Source organism: Pipistrellus kuhlii, unplaced genomic scaffold (assembly GCF_014108245.1).
Source record: "Pipistrellus kuhlii isolate mPipKuh1 unplaced genomic scaffold, mPipKuh1.p scaffold_m20_p_6, whole genome shotgun sequence".
Taxonomy (NCBI): Eukaryota; Metazoa; Chordata; class Mammalia; order Chiroptera; family Vespertilionidae; genus Pipistrellus; species Pipistrellus kuhlii.
The window spans coordinates 69,232,373-69,254,976 of record NW_023425562.1 but is presented as its reverse complement, the minus strand read 5'-3'; the positions used below and the strand labels follow the sequence as shown (position 1 = coordinate 69,254,976).

Here is a 22,604-nt window from a genome sequence, read left to right as displayed (position 1 = left end):
AGGTCAGCCAAAACTGGTTTGGCTCAGTGGATAGAGCATTGGCCTGCAGACTCAAGGGTCCCAGGTTCGATTCTGGTCAAGGGCATGTACCTTGGTTGCGGGCACATCCCCAGTGGGGGGTGTGCAGGAGGCAGCTGATCAATGTTTCTTTCTCATCAACATGTCTAATCCTCTATCCCTCTCACTTCCTCTCTGTAAAAAAAATCAATAAAATATATTAAAAAAAAGAAAATAAAGATTTTAAAAGTCTTTGGGTGGGCTTTTTCAGGTGGAGAATTCTCTGGGTAGGTCTGGAGGGGAAAGATAATGGTTTTACAAGTGGAATGCGGTATAAGTAAAAGAGAATGTCGATTGTAAAGAGGTCTAAAGGTTAGTTCCCAGAGGGAAACCCGCCCTCTGGTGCACAAATTTCATGCACCAGGCCTCTAGTTAACTCATAATTCTTTAGCCCTTTCAGTCTCATGTGTTCCTTCTCTAGGGACACTAAAAGTATCCTTCACATCGACTGACTCATTTTAATAGTTTCCATGTTCACTTTTATGTTTTTATTGATTTTAGAGAGAGGAAGGGGAAGGGATAGAGAGATAGAAACACAGATAAAAAGCATCTATTGGCTGCCTCCTGCAAGCCCCTACTGGGCAATAAGCCTACAACCCATGGGCATGTACCCTTACCTAGAATCCATCTGGTGACCTCTTGGTTCATGGGTCAATGCTCAACCACTTAGCCATACCAGCAGGGCTCCATGTCCATTTTCATTTTGAAGTTCTAAGTTCCTGCAGCATCTCTATAACCACTGTTTTGAACTCTATATCTGGTAGCTTGCTTGCCTCCATTTCATTTAGTTTGTTTTCTTGTGTGTGTGTGTGTGTGTGTGTGTGTGTGTGTGTGTTTCCTGGAAATGTCTCCTGTCCTTTCATTTGGGGTTTGTTTCTTTGTCTCCAAATTTTGGATGCTTCCCTATGCATCTTTCTATGTACTAGGTAAAGCTGCTACATTCCCTGGACTTGGTAGAGTGGCCTGGTGTAGTAGGTGTCCTGTAGGTTTCGGTGGCACAGCCTCCCAGTTCACCTGAGCTGGGTGCTCCATATGGGCACTGTCCTGTTGTAATTGAGCCTTAATTGCTGTTGGCATCACTGGGAGGAACTGACCCCCAGGCCAATCAATTGTGAGGACCTGTTGTGACTACAGCAGAGGTGCAGAAACTGACATTCAAAGCAGGACTTGCTTCAGTGGGCTTTGGTGCTCAGAAAGTCTGCCTTTTGAGCATGTCAGTACAGCATGGATTCTTAACCCACCCAGAACTTGAGGCTCAAACAATCCTCTGAAACTTACGCGAAATTCTGTGCCTCAATGAATTTGCATATAGAACCATCTAGGAAAATGGTTTTATGGCTAACACCAAATTCTCAAAGGGTAAGGTACCTGAAGAGATTAACAGATGAATGAATAAATGAATATATGAAAGGGCTGGAAAGATCTGATAGAAGTATCGGACAAAAAAAAAATCAATCTATCTATCTATCTATTGTATCTATCTATCTATCTATCTATCTATCTATCTATCTATCTATCGGAACCACTCTTACTCCATCCACCAGGCATATTTTCAAGACACAGAAACCAAGTTTAACCAAAGATTAAATCCAAGGCAGTCAGAAGTCCTGTGTTTTGGTTTCAGCTCTATCAAAAAGCAGAAGTCATTTCACTTGAAACGCGAGTTCAAAAACTGAAAAAGGGGCCTGGGTCCTTTCTGAGACACCCCTAGTCAGAAGCCGGCCTGCCGCTGGGGAAAGTCGGCCTGGCGGGGAAAGCGTCACCCTCAAAAGACCCCTGGATCACCAATCGCCCCCATTCCTCTGCCCGCCGGTTAAAGGATTCCCACCCGGAAGCAAACCCTTCGCCGCCTACACGTCCACGCCCGTGCCCAGACCTCGGGTCACTCCGGCGTCCCCCACTCACCTGGCCGGATCCGTCCACCTGGCCGCAGAAGCCCGCACCTACAAGAGACCGGCTGCAGCTCCCACCGCCAAGTCCAGCTCAGCTCTAAGTCGATTGGTCAGCGTCTCTGTGCGTCACTCCCGGCGCCGCCCACGGGCCAATCAAAAAGCGCTTCCCCCGGCAGACAAGCGGAAGCAAGACATTCAGGGAAGCCGCGTCGCCATCTTGGAGAAGGGCAAGACACCGGTGCCTCGCTCTACAAAAGCGCAGTTCCTCAGAACATACTTTCTTCCACGGTCACCGCTGGACGTTTCCGCTTCAGAAAACCCCGGCGCCAGCCGGACTGTTTACTAGACGCAGCCTCAGGTGCACTCTCTGATCCAACAGGACGTCCGCTCGCCTCGGTGGGAAGTTGCTCTCATCACCTTAGTTACCGGGAAGCGAGAACGATGACGTATGGCCCCGGAAGAAGGGGTGGCCCTATGCAGAGGAAACTGATGCCGGCTGGAAAGAGGCGTCAGCGCGCGTGAAAGGGTGGGGCGGAAGGCGTGTGGGCGGGGAGTGTGGGCACCGCCTGCGCAGGCCCAGATGTGTGGAGGCAGGTCTCTGGGTCTGGTTAAGATTCATGGTGCCTTTTGCTGCATTGCTGCAGAGAGAGAAAGATGGGTCGCCAGCGATTCTCCTGGAGCCGTCCGAGGAAATTCGGCCACGGTTCTCGTTCCTGACGCGTCTGCTCAAACCGGCGCGGTCTGGTTCGGAAATATGACTTCAACATGTGCCGCCAGTGGTGGTAACGTCAGTACACGAAGGACATAGGTTTCATTAAGTTGGATTAAGTGAACTTCCATGAATAGGTCATTTAAGCCATATACCTTAAGACAGATTGCTAAACAATTAAATTAAATTAAAAAAAGACAGAATGCTATCTCTCTGTATGTAAAATAAATAAATATCAAATATTAAAAAAGAAAAGATTCATCATAAATGCCACAGGTTTGGTTCTGCTTCCTCGCATCGCAAGGTTTCCTCCTTTCGCTCTCCCTGATGGCATGCTCTCTGCGAAGACTGCCCTAGAAGCACAGTTTCTCTGCTTTTCTATCCCTGTCCTGTGAGGCAGTGAATAATTGAGAATTGTCATGGTCAAGCACTTTATTTTATTAAAAAAATATATGTTTTATTGATTTTTTTTTTTTTTTTTTACAGAGAGGAAGGGAGAGGGATAGAGATTTAGGAACATTGATGAGAAACATCTATCAGCTGCCTCCTGGACACCCCCTACTGGGGATGTGCCCTCAACCAAGGTACATGCCCTTGACTGGAATCGAACCCAGAATCCTTGAGTCCACAGGCTGATGCTCTATCCACTGAGCAAAACTGGTTAGGATCATAGTCAAGCACTTTAGATGACTAAATGAACCTCATAACTATGCAGAGTGCAACTTCTACAGGCACCAAAACTGTTTTACACCATTTTATAAAAGGCAAAAATGAGATTAAGGTTATTAATCTGACCCAGAGATATATAGCCTCTCTGTAGCATATAAAACTATGCTTAAATTTATGCTTAGAATATATCTAGGCATCCAAGAATTATAATTAATTAGCTCAATTTGGTATTATAGAGTTTTAAAATTCATTTAAGTCAATGTACTATGAAAATTACTGTTAATGTTTGTCAGAATAATGATTCGGTTTTGTTGAGCAAATTTACATTTCTCAATTTACATGTTCCTAAAACATTATGTAAGAGTAATGTTAGTTCATTTGATCGTTACACTTCTATAAATTTAGGACATTCAAATTAATTACTCTCTCAGGAATTGAGCTCAAATAAATACATGCATTATACTTTACATTGAGGGAAGACATAGGTGTTTTGTTAATCAAACATTAAGTATAACTTTGCAAAGATTTGCTTTGATTACATGAATCCAGATTCTGTACTAGAAATTTCTGTAAGAAGGCTTTTTTAAAAAAAATCTAGCACATTTAGAGTATTGGAAGTTTAGCTGTTTTATTTTCTGGGACTTTAAGGAACAGGTAATTTATATAACTGTATTTATCTTAATAAGCCATTCACACAGAACCCCTTTAAGAGATGTACTAACTTGATTTCATGTTCTTTAGCAACATGATTTCCCTGGTTTTATCAAGTGGATACATTGGGATGTTGGTGCAACCTCAAAAATTGTTAAAGTTTCAAAAAGGGAAAATTATGCCCTGCATACAAATATAAGATAAGAACATGTCAAAGCTTCTACATAACTCATTCATTAAAAAGAGGACCTCTTGGCCGGAACTGGTTTGGCTCAGTGGATAGAGCGTCGGCCTGCGGACTGAAAGGTCCCGGGTTCGATTCCGGTCAAAGGCATGTACTTGGTTTTGGGTACATCCCCAGTAGGGGGTGTGCAAGAGGCAGCTGATCGATGATTCTCTCTCATTGATGTTTCTAACTCTCTGTCCTTCTCTCTTCCTCTCTGTAAAAAATCAATACAAATATATTTTTTAAAAAAAGCAGTTAGAGAAAAACAGTTACCTACAAGGGAGCACCCATACGATTGTCAGCTGATTTCTCAACAGAAACTATGCAAGCCAGAAGGGAGTGGCAAGAAATATTCAAAGTAATGAATAGCAAGAACCTACAACCAAGATTAATTTTCCCAGCAAAGCTATCATTCAGAACTGAAGGTCAGATAAAGAGCTTCACAGATAAGAAAAAGCTAAAAGCTAAAGGAGTTCATCACCACCAAACCAGTATTTTTCTCTGTTTTTCTCTTTCCTTCTAGTTGTATAATTTCCACTCAACCAGCCTTCTCATGGTTCTGGGTGATGTCTGTTTTGTCTTTTAGTTGTAGTTTTGAAGTGGTTGTGCGAGGCAGCAAGTTCAGGTGTTTACCTATGCCACTATCTTGGTTTTTCTGTGAGCAGCTCTTTCAAATGATATGCTTAATATAAATTGTGCATTTTCAGATATTTAAAAATTCATAAAAATGTTGTTTTGAAACCAAACTATTTCTTCTCTGATAATGACAAGCTCAGAAAAAGTTTGTACAAGAAATAAAAAGGAGAGAGAGAGAGAGAGAGAGAGAGAGAGAGAGAGAGAGAGAGATAAAAAGTAGAAAAGGTGGATTTATGTGTAAATATATAATCTCTACAAGCGTTATTGGTATAAACAATTTGAGAAAGTTGAGAGTTGAGGCCATTGCCTTAATTTTTCCCTTCTCAAAGTAAGAGCTAACCAACCTATGAGTGAGAAGACAGACAAATCTTTTTTTTTTTTTTAATTAATTAATTTATTTATTTATACATATTTTAATGATTTTTTTTTTGCCCCCTCCCTCCCTCCCCCAAGACAGACAAATCTTAAAACAAGCCCAAAGGAAGGATATATCGTTTTCCAGCCTTCAGTTCTTGCCATCATTTTTTGAACTGAAAACCACCAAACAAACCACCACTTAGCTATAGGAATGCCTCTGGTTGTTTTAATTTATTTTTAAGTTTTAAACAATTTTATTGAGATACATAAGTTGTACAAATTTAAAATATACAATTTGTTAAATTTGTTTTTGTTTTTTATTTTTTTATTATGAATAGAACAATGCTTTTTTTCATACTTCATTTTGTTTTTTATTGTTTAAAGAATTACAAATATTAGTACATATGTCTCCTTTTTTTAAAAAATATTTTTTATTGATTTTTCATAGAGAGGAAGGGAGAGGGATAGAGAACTAGAAACGTCGATGAGAGAGAAACATCAACCAGTTGCCTCTTGCACACCCCCTACTGGGGATGTGCCCGCAACCAAGGTACATGCCCTTGACCGGAATCGAACCTGGGACCTTTTAGTCCGCAGACCGACGCTCTAGCCACTGAGCCAAACCAGTTTCAGCCATATGTCTCCTTTTATTTCCCCATTGACCTTCCCCCCCGCCACCCGATCCCCCTGGCACATGTCCTCAGCCCACCCCCCTAGTGTCTTGCATCCATTGGTGTGTTCTGCTTATATGCATGCATACAAGTCTTTTTCCCCAACCCCCGTCCACTTTGTTAAATTTTGACACTACTGCAATCAAGATAACAAATCTGTAGCCCTGGCTGATTAGCTCAGTGATTAGAGTGTCAGCCCATGCACCAAAGGATAATGGGTTTGATCCCTAGCCCAAGTTGGGGTGCATGGGGGTTGCAGCAACCAATCAAAGTGTCTCTCTCACATCAATGTTTCTTTCTCTCTCCCCCCTCTCTCTCTTTCTCTTTTCCTTACCCCCCTTTCCTCCCTCCCTTCCACTCTCTCTAAAAATCAATGAAAAAATATCCTCCTTGGGCGAGGATTATAAAAACAAAAATAAGGAATGTGTATATCACCCTGCAATGTTTCCTTGTGTCTCTGATATATCTATTTTTTTTTAGAGTTTTGAATAAGTGGAAACATATGGTACATACTCTCTTTTTTTTTGGGGGGGGGGGGCATCTGTCACTCAACATAATCCTTTTGAGAAAGAAAGAGGGATAGAAAGTTAGAAACTTTGATGACAGAGAAACATCGACGAGCTGCTTCCTGCACACCCCATACTGGGGATGTGCCCACAAGCAAGGTACATGCCCTTGACCGGAATTGAACCTGGGATCCTTCAGTCCACAGGCCGTTGCTCTATCCACTGAGACAAACTGGTCAGGGCAGTAACACTGATCTTTTAAAGAAAATCTGGAGTCTAAGATCCAAGAGGGAAAAGGAAGTCTTGCTCTTCCTAGACATACTGGGGCAGTGTATCATTGATCATCTACCTGCACCTGCTCAAAATATAAACTGCTGGAGTGTTTCTCAATGTCAGATGCTAACACACATGTAATGTACACAGTGAGTAAGTCCATGGGAAGAGCATGTACTTTCCTCTCCATTCCCATTTATAATACACACTCTGTCCACCTCAGTTCAATAAGCTTTGACTATATAAGATAGGACCAGTTCCTAAAATTTCAGGATTGCCATATTATAATAGGCAAACCATTTCATTGTTTTTTTTTTCCTTCGTTTTTAAAAATATATATATTTTATTGATTTTTCACAGAGAGGAAGAGAGAGGGATAGACAGCTAGAAACATCAATGAGAGAGAAACATCGACCAGCTGCCTCCTGCACAACCCCCACCAGGGATGTGCCTGCAACCAATGTACATGCCTTTGACCGGAAACAAACCTGGGACCTTTCAGTCCACAGGCTGACGCTCTATCCACTGAGCCAAACCGGTTTTGGCTAAACCATTTCATTGTTATCTAAGTTTCCCTAGTCTCTAAATTGGTTTAAGTTATTGTTATTCATATTCTCTACACAAACGGTAAAACCTTTTAAAGGACACGTTTAAAGTAATAAAAAATAACAACCAGAGCCGAAATCGACTATTATACTAAAAATTATTTTCAAATCAGAAGGAAAAATGATAAGGATTCCAGGAATCCTCAACTAATAAATAGGCTGTGTTCTGTACATTTGAACTAAAAGCACACTTTCCTATGGAAATATCAATAATTCTAGTAAAGAAATAACACATTCTGGGTATGTCACAACCTGTCTTAATTAAGGGAGGGAGGAGGGAACGGGAATGTCAGTAAGAGGCAAGTATTGTAAAAGGTGGTATCCATTGGGTGCCCTGTGGGTTAAGGAAGGCTGGAGTAACCCTATTGGTCCCCTAGAACTACAATCCCCAGAATGCCGCAGTGCAGGCTCCCTTTGGGCTCAGAGCACTGCAGGATCGGCTGCCAGGGTAGTCTGGCTTACCTGCGATCATGGCTTCTCCTTGCAAGGTGGTGATTGTTCCCGGGAACGGAGACGTGAATGTGGCGGACGAGGACGGATGGTATTGCTGGGTGAAGAAGAGGCTGGATCAGGTAAGACACACCTCGCTGCGCTGGGAAATCAGCCTGGAGCTGGAGGGGACGGAAGGGATGGAGGACTGAAATTTGAACGTGTCTCCCCACTCCTCCTAAACCCCAAGCCCTGTGTATTTTCATTTCTCCCCTTTGCTACACTTTTTAATTTCGATAAAACTCCCTTAGGGCTTAGTCGTTAGAGAACAAGGCACCACCTCTTGGAACTGCGGAGACCGAGTCCCCTCCCCCTCCTGGTATCTGCTGCTGGTTGATTTGGGAGTGCCCATAAAGCTTTACAGCTGTTCCCTTTGCTCCCTGGCTCAGATTCTTTAAAATTCAACATGTAATATTAATGAATGTATACAAAATATATGTGTAATATGTATACAAATTATGAATCATAATGTATAAGCCCGTGCTTCCTCTTTTTAAAAAAATATATTTTATTGATTTTTTTACAGAGAGGAAGAGAGATACCCTGTTTCCCTAAAAATAAGACAGTGTCTTATATTAATTTTTGCTCCCAAAGATGCGCTAGGTCTTATTTTCAGGGGATGTCTTATTTTTCCATGAAGAAGAATATGGTACACATTCATTGTTAAATGAAAATAAAGGAAATTTATTACCTGTATACGGTACGGTAGTACAGTAGTTGTCAACACAAACCAGACAAACTGTGAATCCTACAGTATCAAGAATTTACTCATTTATTCAATGACAATCATGTCATCATCTTCTGGAACATCATCATAACAATCCAATTCCTGAATTTCCTGGTGAATTTCTTGTGACTCCATTTCTTTCAGAATCAGTCGACTAAATCTCTCATGTTTAGCCTAGGGGGGCCTTATTTTCAGGGGGATGCCTTATATTTCACTCAGAAGGAAACCTGTAAGTAGGTCTTATTTTTGGAGGATGTCTTATTTTCGGGGGAACACGGTAGAAACATCGATAAGAGAGAATCATCTATCAGCTGCCTCCTGCACAACCCCCACTGGGGTTGTGCCCACAACCAAGGTACGTGCCCTTGACTGGAATCGAACCCAGGTCCCATCAGTCTGCAGGCGGAAGCTCTATCCACTGAGCCAAACTGGTCTCGGCCCGTGCTTCCTCTTGTTCTACCCGGAACTCTCTGTCCCTTGATACCTGCATGGTTTTTTCCTCCTGAGAATCCATCATCAAACTAAAATCTAGAACATTACTAATAGCCATTTGTGTGCTTCCATCCCATTTCCCTGCCATCCTTATTTTATTTTCATTTTCTCCTTTTTTTTTAAAGTACTTTTGCAACCTCTATTGTATCCTTTAAACATGTATTGTTTAATCTGGCTTCTTTGTGAGCTTTGTAGAAATGGCATTCCACTGTGGCAACATAATTGTGGTTTTTGTTTTGTTTTTTTAAACTCTCTTCCATAACCAAACAATAAGATTACTTCCTGGGTTGCTGACCCCTTGAGCACTGAAGTAAGTTGCTAAAATAAAATACCTGGGTTGTGGCTGAAAACCATGGCTAGAGCTGTCCAAGAGGATGGGATCTCCAACCTTCTGTATTACATTTTATCTACTCCCTGGCCCACAGTCTGTTTGGCTCCAGGTCATTCTGTCTAGAACACATTCAGTAAAACCCTCTCTACAGTTACAAGTATTTCTATATAGAGACCTACAGAGCTGGCTAGGTATGGATTAACAGACACATGACATTTATGAGGATTGTATATTCATACATAATCCTATAGTGCTTTACCTGGTTCATTTCAAAATCTAAGCAAACACTTATTAAATAAAGATCATATTAGGTGTCTCTTTTCTTCTTTTTAATATATTTTATTGATTTTTTACAGAGAGGAAGGGAGAGAGATAGAGAGCTAGAAATATCGATGAGAGAGAAACATCTACCAGCTGCCTCTTGCACACCCCCTACCGGGGATGTGCCCGCAACCAAAGTACATGCCCTTGACTGGAATCGAACCTTGGACCTTTCAGTCCGCAGACCGACACTCTACCACTGAGCCAAACTGGTTTCGGCTAGGTGTCTCTTTTCTTATTAGCAAAGTATAAGTAGTAATGAAGCTGTTTATTATAGCTTTTTTTTTCTCCCTTTCATATCATAGATACCTGGTTTCCAGTGTTTGACTAAAAACATGCCTGACCCAAGTGAGTATTAAAAGTATTTTAATTTTTTAATTTTTATTGTTCAGGTTATTACAGATATCCCTCATTTCCCCCCCCCCCCCCATAGCTCCCCTCCACCCAGTTCACACCCCACCCTACCCCACCCCAGGCCCTGGCAACCCCACTGTCTGCGTCCCTATGTACTGCATATATGCCTGTAAGATCTTTGTCCAATCTTTTTCTGTACCCCCCACGCTCCCTCACCCTGAGAATTGTCAATTTGCTCCATTTTCATGCCCCTGATTCTATTATTCACCAGTTTATTCTGTTCATCAGATTTTTAAAAAATATATTTTATTGATTTTTTCAGAGAGGAAGGGAGAGGGATAGCTAGAAACATCAATGAGAAAGAAACATTAATCAGCTGCCTCCTGCACACCTCCTACTGGGGATGTGCCCACAACCAAGGCAGATGCCCTTGACAAGAATTGAACCTGGGACCTTTCAGTCTGCAGACCGATGCTCTATCCACTGAGCCAAATCAGTTAGGGCTGTTCATCAAATTTTTTATTCATTTGATTTTTAGATTCACTTGTTGATATGTATTTGTTGTCACTTTGTTGTTCAGAATTTTTTATATTTACCTTTTTCTTTTTCTTCCTCTTCTTAAAGAATACCCTTCAGCATTTCATATAATACTGGTTTGGTGGTGATGAATTCCTTTAGCTTTTTCTTATCTGTTAAGCTCTTTAGCTGACCTTCAATTCTGAATGATAGCTTTGCTGGGTAATCTTGGTTGTAGGTTCTTTTTAAAAAAATATATTTTATTGATTTTTTACAGAGAGGAAGGGAGAGAGAGAGAGAGCTAGAAACGTCAATGAGAGAGAAATATCAATCAGCTGCCTCTTGCACACCCCACACCGGGGATGTGCCCACAACCAATGTACATGCCCTTGACCAGAATCGAACCTGGGACCTTTCAGTCCGCGGGCCGACGCTCTACCACTGAGCCAAACTGGCTTTGGCTGGTTGTAGGTTCTTGCTATTCATCACTTTGAATATTTCTTGCCACTCCCTTCTGGCCTGCATAGTTTCTATTGAGAAATCAGCTGACCGTCTTATGGGTACTCCCTTGTAGGTAATAGTTTATCTCTTGCTGCTTTTAATATTCTCTGTCTTTTGCCCTTGGCATTTTAATTATGATGTGTCTTGGTGTGGTCCTCATTGGATTTCTCTTGTTTGAAGTTCTCTGAGCTTCGTGGACTTCTAAGTCTACTTCTTTCACCAGGTAGGGGAAGTTTTCTGTTATTATTTCTTCAAATAGGTTTTCAGTATCTTGCTCTCTCTCTTCTTCTGGCACCCCCATAATTTGGATGTTGGTACACTTTTTTTTAAATTTAATAATTTTTATTGTTCATATTATTACAAATGTTTCTCCCCACCTCCCAATTGCTCTCCTCCACCAGGTTCCCACCCCACCCTCTGCCCTTTACCCACCCCCCATTGTCCTCATCCATAGGTGCACAGTTTATGTTCAGTCTCTTCCCCACTTCCCATCTCCCCTTTTCCCCAAGAATCATCAGTTCACTCCCCTTCCATACCTCTGATTCTATTATATTCAACAGTTAATATTGTTCATCAGATTTTTTTTTAATTTCCTTGGTTTTTAGATTCACTTGTTGATAGTTACGTATTTGTTGTTCATAATTTTTATCTTTATTTACTTTATCTTCCTAAAGAACCCCCTTCAGCAATTCATATAATTCTGGTTTGGTGATGATGAACTCCTTTAGCTTTTTTTAATTAGTGAAGCTCTTTATCTGGCCTTTGATTCTGGGTGATAGCTTTGCTGGGTAGATTATCTTTGGCTGTAGGTTCTTACTGTTCATCACCTTGAATATTTCTTGCCATTCCCGTCTGGCCTGCATGGTTTCTGTTGAGAAATCAGCTGACAATTGTATAGGTGCTCCTTTATAGGTAACTACCTTCTTTGCTCTTGCTGCTTTTAATATTCTCTCTTTGTCTTTTGCTCTTGGAATTTTAATTATGGTGTGTTTTGGTGTGGTCCTCTTTGGATTCCTTTTGTTTGGAGTTCTGTGCGCTTCCTGGACTTGTAAGTTTAATTCTTTCCCCATGTGAGGAAAGTTTTCTGTCACTATTTCTTTCAGTATGTTTTCGATATCTTGCTCTCTCTCATCTTCTGGGACCCCATAATTCTGATGTTGGTTCGCTTGAAGTTGTCCCAGAGATTTCTTACATTATCTTCAATTTTCTGGATTCTCTTGCCTTTTTCCTTCTGTGGAGGAGTGTCTTCTGGCTCTTTATGTTCCAAATCTTTGACTTGATTCTTGCGATCTTCCATTCTGTTTTTAGGACTTTGTAGAATATTTTTTATTTCAGACAATGTATTCTTTATTTCTTGTTGATCCCTTATCATTTCTTGTTGATTCCTTATTAATGCTAGTTGATCCCTTTTCATATCCTCATAGGTCTTATTGACCTTTTCTAGGAAATTCTTGGAAAACCTTATAAGCGTAGATTTGAACTCTATATCCAGACGCTTTTTGTCCTCCATTTCTTTCGTTTGTGATCTATTTATTTTTATTTTTATTTTTTTTTAAAAAGTGTTATCTTAGTGGATTTTATTTTTATTTATTTATTTTTTTAAAACATATTTTATTGATTTTGTACAGAGAGGAAGGGAGAGAGATAGAGAGTCAGAAACATTGATGAGAGAGAGAGTCATCGATCAGCTGCCTCTTGCACACCCCCTACTGGGGATATGCCTGCAACCAAGGTACATGCCCTTGATTGGAATCGAACCCGGGACCTTTCAGTCCCCAAGCCGACGCTCTATCCATTGAGCCAAACCAGTATCGGCGCGTTTGTGATCTATTTAGTTGTCTGGGCATTTTCGCAGCTTCCCTGATGGGGCAGGGTTTCAGGGTGGAGCCTACAGGCTTGGCTTCTGTCAGCCCCGCCCTATGCAGCTTCTGAGTCTCAGTAATCCCCAGGGTCCTCAGTACTTGTTGCAAGCACCTCTGAGAGAAAGGTGCCCTCGATTTTCGCCTGCTACCAAACAGTCCAGCCTCTCCCCAATGAGCCCGGAACTGGGGTTCAGTTCAGTTGGAAGTGGAGTTGGAGGTGGCGTTCAAAGCAATCTGGAGCTTTTGTCTCCTTCCCACCAGGGCAATCTCGCGGCACAGCAAACCATCCCTTCTCTGCATGTAATGTGCGAGCCCTGGGACCTCCTTTCGCCGCTCCCCCGGGGTTCCGCCTTACAGCCCAGCTCCCTATGGATGAGCCTGAGTCCGTGGGGTCTGGCCTAGAACTGGGGTTCAGTGCAGTCGGAAGTGGGGCCCAGCACAGTCAGAGCTTTTATCTCTGTACCGCTAGGGAATGCCAGCCAGGCACTCAGCCGCCCTCCTCTCCAGCTCTGTCCTCTCCTCGGGTACCATGTCTCTGTACCTTAGGCTTTTACAGCTCCTCCGCTCTTCCTTCTGTTTTTCTCCTTGCTTCTCGTTGTAGAATTTCCAGTCAGTCAACTTTCCTGTAGTTCTGGGTAATGTCCATTTTATATTTTAGTTGTATTTTATTGAAATTGTTGTGTGGGGCTGCGGCTAGGTGTTTACCTGTGCAGCCATCTTGGATTCTCGCGGATGTTGGTACACTTGAAGTTGTCCCAGGGATTCTTTACACTCATCTTGGTTCTCCTCTTAAAAATGTTTTTAAATAGCCTCATTTTGTTGGGTTTTGATCTTGTATTTTCCTGGTAGAGAACAAGAATATCATAGTAGAGAAGCTAAACAGAATATGTACCTAAAAATGAATGACGGCAAATAGTTTGGGGAGGAGGGTATATACAAAAAAACAAACAACAACAACAAAAAAACCCAAAATAAAAAAAACTAATAGACAATTCTAGTAAGGATCAAGAAAAGCTCTTGGGCCTGGCCAGTTGGCTCAGGTGGCTGGAGCATCATCCTGTACACCAAAAAGGTTACAGGTTGGATTCCCAGACAGGGCACATACCTAGGCTGTGGTTCAATCCCTGGTCAGGGCATGTACGGGAGGCTATCGATTGATGTTTCTCTCACCCCCTTCTTCTCTTTCTAAAACCAATAAAAACATATCCTTGGGTGAGAATTTTAAAAAAAGGGAAAAAAATAAAAGTACTTGGACTTGGTAAAATTTAATTTCTATCTTTGTAAGCAACTTGACTTTCTCTTCCATAAATCAACAATTATTTCTAGGCAAAATTTATGGGTGTTCCACTTGAGGCAGAGATATGATAAAACTCTACAGCATTTATGAGATCCTAATATTTAAAAAATATAACAGTGACTCTTTTGTTCTGAGTTTGGCTATGACTTGTCTCAGGAATTTCCGTTTTGAAAAGAAATAATGTATAAATTTGAAAGAGAACATTGTCCTTTAGGTTGGAAAGTTTAAAGCTTCAGAGTTATAATTTATCATCTCTGCAGTATTTTCTTACAATGGTAAAAAACAAAAACAGAACTACAGATTTGATTCTTTCAAACAGCAACATGCAATGTCTCTATTAAAATGGCTCCATTGCCACTGTGATCTGAAGTTTTATTTTATTTACTTTTTAAAATATATTTTTATTGATTTTTTTACAGAGAGGAAAAGAGAGGGATAGAGAGTTAGAAACATCGATGAGAGAGAATCATCAATCAGCTGCCTCTTGCACATCCTCTATTGGGGATGTGCCCGCAACCAAGGTACATGCCCTTGACTGGAATCGAACCTGGGACCTTTCAGTCTGCAGGCCGACGCTTCATCCACTGAGCCAAACCGGTTTCGGCATGATCTGAAGTTTTAAAGTTGTGAATAGATGAAGGCTGTCCCTGTCAAATGACACTCTTTCTTTACCCTGAACCTTAGTTACAGCTCGAGAGAGCATCTGGCTGCCCTTCATGGAGACAGAGCTGCATTGTGACGAGAGGACCATCATCATAGGCCACAGTTCCGGGGCCATCGCAGCCATGAGGTGCGATCCTTGAATTATCACCTTGTAGGGGCTCCAACCGTCTTCTTGGGAAATACCTTGTGTATATCTGGTTTCCACTGTAGAGGAAATAGTGCTGACCTCAAAAGTGGCAATATAATTTATCGTAATGCTTCCTGGTTTGGTTAGTGGGTTAAAACCTTTTTTTTCTTTTCTTGGGACCCAGTGATCTTTTTTTTTTCTTTAAAAAAAAATTTTTTTAATATAATAAATCTTTATTGTTCAGATTATTACAGGTGTTCCTCTTTTTTACCCCCCCATAGGTCCCTCCACCTGATTCCCGACCCCACCCCACGCCCTTACCCCTTGCCACTGTCTTCATCCATAGGTGTAAGTTTTTTGTCTAATCTCACAATGGACTGGTGAATATAATAGAATCGGAGACATAGAAAGGGAGTGGACTGACAGTTCTCAGGGGGAAAGGGGTCTGAGTGGTGCAGGAAGAGATTGGACAAAAAACCAGTGATCTTTTAAACACATTAGTGATTCTATCCCCAGCTGCTGCACTTCTCTTTAGAAAAACTCCTAGGCCTTCAAGGCTCTGAGTAGTAGCTCCAATGTCATCTCTACCTTCACTGCCCCCAGCCTGGTTTACAGACTTCATTATAGTTCCTTAACGTGCTAAGTGTGCGCCTACCTTAGGCCCGTACTTGCTCTTGTTCTACCTGGAACTCTGTCCCTAGATACTGCATGGTTTTCTGCTCCTCTTTAGGCTCTGCTTGATTGAATATTCCCTCTCAGTGATGCCTCTTCTAATCACTCCATTTCAAACAACCACCTCACTTCACTGGCTCCTATTCCATTTATACCTTATTATCCCCTTTATTATCTATACAGTTTTTTGCCATCTGATATCCTGTTTATTTGTCTCCTGCCAATAGAATGTAAGATAAATGAGAGGGAACTTTGTTCTGAAACCCCAGTGTCTAGAAGAATGTCTGGCATATGATCAGTGTTCAGTAAGTATTAGTTAGCGGTTAGAGGCTGTTACTCCTTTTCTTCTTAAACCCCAAGTCCTTAGTATTCATGGGCATGATCACCAAAGAACATGACATCTCTCACTTTAGGGTTGTGAGGCCTAGGGGTTAGGGACTTAGCTGGCTGAATAAGCCTGTTCAGGTTGGGTTTCTTCCATATTTGCCAGGCTAGATGACAAAGGATTGTGGTTTTTATTCATGTGGCATCATCCCAAGCAGTCCTTTAGGATGTCACATGAATTGCATGTCAAAGAATCTTGCCCAATTCTATAACCTTTCAGCCACACTAATTGAAGTTATAAGAATAATAATGCTTTGCAATATGGAATTACAGAATTATGGTACAGCCATTGTTTATAAGCTGCCAGGGCTTGTCTGGAAAATGAAGAAATTCCTTTATGCTGAAATATGTACCAACTCAAGGCCAACCAAATATCTCTCAAGCCGTTGGCTAATAAAGGTGTGCCCTTCTTTTATTTATTTCTTAAATATATTTTATTGATTTTTTTACAGAGAGGAAGAGAAAGGGATAGAGAGTTAGAAATATTGATGAGCAGAAACTGGTTTGGCTCAGTGGATAGAGCGTCGGCCTGCGGACTGAAAGGTCCCAGGTTTGATTCCAGTCAAGGGCATGTACATTGGTTGCGGGCACATTCCCGGTGGGGGGTGTGCAGGAGGCAGCTGGTCGATCTTTCTCTCTCATTGATGTTTCTAGCTCTCTGTCCCTCTCTCTTTCTCTCTGTAAAAAAATCAATAAAATATATTTTTTAAAAAAGTTTATTAAAAAAAAAAAAAGAAAAAAAAAAAAGAAACATTGATGAGCGAGAAACATTGATCACTTACTGGGGATGTGCCCGAAACCAAGGTACATGCCCATGACCGGAATCGAACCTGGGACCTTTCAGCCTGCAGGCTGACACTCTATTCAATGAGCCAAACTGTTTAGGGCAAGGTATGCCTTCTTTTAAAGATCCCTGAAACTGATTGCAGGGTTGTGAGCAATGTTCTAACTTCTAAAGTTAAGGTAGACAGAGAAAAATAGATACCAAAACCATGGAGGATGGTAGAGGATTGACAGAGTCCCAGAGGACCACCCCACAGATTACTTGTTAATAACAAAGGGGAAATAATGTCTTTACAAGGAAAGGATTTGACGGATATCACCCATAAGCCAGCAATTACCAACTTGCATGCCACAGCAGGCACACTGGTGTGCCACAAGAATTTTTGAAACATGCAATACCTCGCCGAAACCGGTTTGGCTCAATGGATAGAGCGTCGGCTTGGGGACTGAAAGGTCCCAGGTTCAATTCCGGTCAAGGGCATGTACCTTGGTTGCGGGCATATCCCCAGTAGGGGGTGTGCAAGAGGCAGCTGATCAATGACTCTCTCTCATCGATGTTTCTTACTCTCTATCCCTCTCTCTTCCTCTCTGTACAAAATCAATAAAATATATATATATATATAAAAGAAAGAAACATGCAATACCTGCCTAGTTAGGAGTACCAATCTTTTTTTCCTGAGACTATCAGATAAAAACAAAACAAAACACAAAACAGCCAACATAATAACCATCAGATGAGAATGGATAAAAGTTACGCGCTTTTTTTTTTGCCAGACTGGCAAAAAGTATATCTTTTTTGTGTGTCACAGAATTTTAGTAATTAGTTATGCATGCCATGAGATAAAAATGGTTGAAAATTGCTGCCTTAAGCAAGTAATCAAAGTTAATCTCAGCAATAATGAGACCACTGGCTTCAGGTGCCTCTGATGGATGAACTGGGAGATTCACATTATCTATATAATATCCTTGCCAAAAATGTCTAACTTCAGTCTAATCATGAGGAAATAGGCAAATTCAGGTTATGTGATAATGTACAAGAAAACTGGCCTAAATTTTAAAAAACTTGTTTTTAAAAATATATATATTTTATTGATTTTTAACAGAGAGGAAGGGAGAGAGATAGAGAGCTAGAAACATCAATGAGAGAGATACATCGAACAGCTGCCTCCTGCACAGCCCCCACCGGGGATGTGCCTGCAACCAATGTACATGCCCTTGAACAGAATCGAACCTCGGATCTTTCGATCTGCAGGCCAGCACTCTATCTACTGAGCCAAACCAGTTTCGTTTATGTTTATGTTATTTAAAACAAAAAATTTAGTATTAGCTGGTTTGGCTCAGTGGCTAGAGCATTGGCCTGTGGACTGAAGGGTCCCAGGTTCAACTCTGGTCACCTGTGTGGGGCTTGTAGGAGGCAGCCAATAAATTATTCTCTCTGATTATTGATATTTCTCTCTCTCTCTGTTCCTCTCTGAAATCAATAAAAATATATTTTAAAAAATTTAAAAGTGACTAGAGTCATGAAAACCAAACGTACTGCATGATCTTTGGATCTAGGATTGAAAAAGCAGTTTTAAAGAGCATTTTTGATACAATTGTGGGGGGGGAAATAGAGTTAATATGTTTCAATGTTAAATTATTCAGTGTAATAGTGGTACTGTTATATGAGGATATAGGGATACATGCTGAAGATTTAGGGTGAAAGGTAGCAAAATTAATGAACCTAGGTGCTTGTTATTCTAACTTTTCTGTAGGTTTGAACATTTTTCAAAACAAAAGGTTGGGGAAAGAAGTTTAGGCCCATGAACAAAATATCAACCCTAAATCTTTTCTGGCACCATGGCTCCTTAAATTATTACCTTTGTACATATTTTAACATTGCCCCCCCCCCCATACATACCCTCCCTCCCCAGAGTGCCATGGCTCCTTGAAACTGTTATCATTCTATGTCTTACCTTCGCCTGTTTTTTGAGGAAACTGTCTGCAAATAGTAAACTGTTTCCCAGGCAATGTTCTAGGCACCAGGGTCCCAAAGATCAAGGTTCAGATGTGCCCTTAAGGAGCTGATGGTTTACATTGGGGAGATAGATATATGATAATACTGCATAAGTAATACAATGCAATGTGGAGTGTGTGGTAAAGGAGGTATATTTCTGCTATTTACAGAATTTCTTAAAATAGTGTTGGAAGAGGTGGCATGCCTTAAAATGCAGATTACTGCCAAGACCGGTTTGGCTCAGTGGATAGAGCATCGGCCTGTGGACTGAAAGGTTCCAGTTTCGATTCCGGTCAAGGGCATGTACATTGGTTGCGGGCACATCCCCGGTGGGGGCTGTGCAGGAGGCAGCTGATCGATATTTCTCTCTCATTGATGTTTCTGACTCTCTGTCCCTCTCTCTTCCTCTATGTAAAAAATCAATAATATATATATATTTTAAAAATGTATTAAAAAATGCAGATTCCTGAGCCACATTCCCAACCTTTTAAAAACATTTTAGATATATTTTTATTGATTTCAGAGAGAAAGGGAGAGGGAGAGAGGAACATCACTGATGAGAGAGAATCATTGATTGGCTGCCTCTTGCACATCCCCCACTGGGGATCAAACCCGCAATCCCGGCATATGCCCTGACCAGGATTCGAACTGTGACCTCCTAGTTCTTAGGCCAACCCCTCACCCACTGAGCCATGTCTGTTAGGCTTCCCAACCTTTTGAATCATGCTTTGGGACTGAGCCCAGAAATCTATGTGTTAATCAAATAATGCTGATGCATACTAATGATAGATTGCACACAATGAAGAAAATGATTATACTTTTTAAAAATATATATTTTATAGATTTCTTTTTACAGAGAGAAAGGGAGAGAGAGAGCGTTAGAAACATTGATGAGAGAGAAACATCGACCAGCTGCCTCCTGCACATCTCCTACTGGGGATGTGCCCGCAACCGAGGTACATGTCCTTGAACAGAATCAAACCTGGGACCTTTCAGTCCGCAGAAAGACACTGTATCCACTGAGCCAAACCGGTTTGGGCATGATTATACTTTTATGTGTAGTATTGGGAAAGGATTGCAGCAGAGGTTTGAACTACCTTGAAAAATGAGTAGAAACTCATATCAAGTAACCATTGGGCTTACAGTTCTGCAGTTTCATTATTATTTCTCATATTAACTCCAACAGCATATAGCACATACTTCTTGTAAGCTAAACCAAATGAGGTAAGTGGTTAACTGACTTTTTGGTGATCAGATTTAACATTAAATATTAGCTGACATAATTTCTCTTTCTTCAGGTATGCAGAAACACATCGAGTGTTTGCGATTGTATTAGTGTCTGCATACACATCAGACTTAGGGGATGAAAATGAACGTGCAAGTGGTAAGTTTGAAGGCAGAAACCCCAGAAGAGCCCTTCCTCTAGTCACATGGCTGCTTGTTCAGGTTATAAAACAGCACCGTCTTTTGGACTGGCTAAAAAATCTAATAGTACATGAAAAATATTTACCACCTATCGTTAGCTTAAGTTTGGCACTTTGAAAGGTTGTAACCATTTCCAATCCATGGTCTAGAATTGAGGTCTGACTTTATATGAGCCATACTTCCCTTTCACAAGTACCTATGATATCAAGCCCTACAGATCAGAAAACCATTTGGGTTTTGATTCTTGATGCGTCTTCTATGGTCTTCACTAGATATTTCAGAATGGCTAGAATAGAAATTATCCATTGGCACTGATAGTTTGTTTATATATATATATATATATTTTTTTTTCTTTTAAAAATTTTTATTAAGGTATTATATGTGTACATATATATTACTACTTATATATATTTTTTGGGTTATATATATTTTTCTCCCTAGGCTACTTCAACCGCCCTTGGCAGTGGGAGAAGATCAAAGCCAACTGCCCTCTCATTGTGCAGTTCGGCTCCACTGATGATCCTTTCCTACCATGGAAGGAACAACAAGAAGTGGCAGACAGTTTGGAAACCAAATTTTACAAATTCACTGACCGTGAGCACTTTCAGGACACAGAGTTTCCTGAAATGATTGAGGTGGTAAAGGCTATACTGAAAATATCAGCACAAACAGAATGAGGTCTGCTATTTTGCATACCAGTATAGTAGAACAATGATCAGATTATAGGTAATTCATCAGAAATGCCTAAAACCCCCCCACAAATTTCAGTGTTCAAACTAAGTTACAAATAACATTTCCATTTTCCTTAGACTCTATATCTTTCCAAATTGCTATGAATTAAAGCAGTATTTTCCCTATGATAAGGGACATAAGGACATGTTAACCATCCAAAGTGAATAAGACACAAATGGAACCCAGGTTTCCTGGTTTCTAGCCCAGATTAAAACAAAATTAATTTAATGTATACGAGTTGTACTCCTCTTTATTTTATTTTTTAAAATATTTTATTGATTTTTTTAAAGACAGGAAGGGAGAGAGAGAGAGAGAGAGTTAGAAACATTGATGAGAGAGAAACATCGACCAGCTGCCACTTGCACACCCTCTACTGGGGATGTTCTCGCAACCAAGTTACATGCCCTTGACCAGAATCGAACCTGGGACCCTTCAGTCCGCAGGCCGATGCTCTATCCATTGAGCCAAACCGGTTTCAGCCTCCTCCTCTTTAAAGTGTTGGAGAAAGAAAACATGACTGAAGGTTGGCTTAGAGCTCAAAACACTAGCCAGTGTTTTGAGCTGGCCTAAGATATTAATCCCAGACTGGGGCCTTCACCTTTGACACCTTGCCCTCTAACCCATGATCCTTCAAACAGGTTGAGAGACAATGAAACATAAGGATGCTATGATGCAGGGTTTTGCAAGGGTCAGGCGGGGAGTATAAGTCAACTTTGTTAAAACCACAGTTGGGAGGATAAAGGCTATCTGGAGAACTCATGTCATGTGGGAATGTGACAAAGGTGTGGCCAATTTTCTAAGGAAAAAACTTTATAGAATGGGTTTATATTTAGGGAATATATATGCATGTATAAATAACGCATATGTACATGAATTACTTGTAGTCCATGTACCTAAGGATTACTTGGCAAGTACAGTGTAAATAAAAAATTTACAAACATTGCAACACACACAAAATCCAAGCCATCCATTTGTGGCTTCTGCCGTAATTAACTTAGCCAGGTGCCTTAAAAGATTCTCTATAGCCAAAACCGGTTTGGCTCAGTGGATAGAGCATCGGCTTGTGGACTGAAGGGTCCCAGGTTCAAATCTGGTCAAAGGCATGTACCTTAGTTGCAGGCACATCCCTGATAGGGGGTGTGTAAGAGACAGCTGGTCATGTTCCTCTCTCATTGATGTTTCTAGCTCTCTGTCCCTCTCCCTTCCTCTCTGTAAAAAATCAATAAAATACATTAAAAAAAAAAAAAGATTCCCAGTAAAGCCTGAGAAATGAACATAATGTCAAAGAATAAAATCATGGAAACAATTTGGATTTTGTTAGTCTTATTTTTTTAAATAATCTTTTCATTCCTGAAATTTTTGTTCTGTAGAGTTCTACTTCTTAACTCCCATGGTTCTTTAGATCTCTTTCATTTCCCATGCTTTTTCTTCTGATCATATTTTAAAAAACCCTTTTCATTTCTTAAAATTTTTGCCTATTACTATCTCTAAATATTGCCTTAAACAATCATTAGCTGCCGAAACTGGTTTGGCTCAGTGGATAGAGCATCGGTCTGCAGACTGAAAGGTCCCAGGTTCGATTCCGGTCAAGGGTATGTACATTGGTTGCGGGCACATCCCTAGTAGGGGGTGTGCAGGAGGCAGCTGGTCGATGTTCCTCTCTCATCGATGTTTCTAGCT

General features: G+C 40.9%; 2 protein-coding genes and 1 pseudogene across 5 annotated transcripts in view; 2 read left to right on the top strand and 1 right to left on the bottom strand.

Annotated features, from left to right (window-relative positions):
- Positions 1–2,101, bottom strand: part of SEC23B (SEC23 homolog B, COPII coat complex component) — a 46,326-nt gene extending 44,225 nt beyond the window's left edge. For 2 of the 3 annotated variants that reach the window (XM_036418838.2, XM_045574304.1), the window contains exon 1: positions 1,963–2,099. The gene's annotated coding sequence lies outside the window, so the exon portion shown is untranslated. Of the gene's footprint in view, positions 1–1,962 lie in introns of all 3 variants that reach the window. The other variant, XM_036418839.2, reaches the window with a different exon arrangement.
- Positions 2,102–2,470: 369 nt separating this feature from the next.
- Positions 2,471–2,861, top strand: LOC118707987 (annotated as a pseudogene).
- Positions 2,862–7,523: 4,662 nt separating this feature from the next.
- Positions 7,524–21,167, top strand: RBBP9 (RB binding protein 9, serine hydrolase). Of its 2 annotated transcripts, XM_036418861.2 has the most exons (5): positions 7,600–7,824; positions 9,918–9,960; positions 14,827–14,932; positions 20,066–20,151; positions 20,634–21,167. In XM_036418861.2, exons 1-5 carry the CDS (start codon positions 7,723–7,725, stop codon positions 20,867–20,869), a joined length of 573 nt encoding a protein of 190 aa, XP_036274754.1. In that variant the 5' UTR covers positions 7,600–7,722; the 3' UTR covers positions 20,870–21,167. The 2 variants fall into 2 exon arrangements, with proteins under 2 accessions (XP_036274753.1, XP_036274754.1); XM_036418860.2 differs by lacking the exon at positions 9,918–9,960 and having other exon boundaries at positions 7,524–7,824.
- Positions 21,168–22,604: the final 1,437 nt, after the last annotated feature.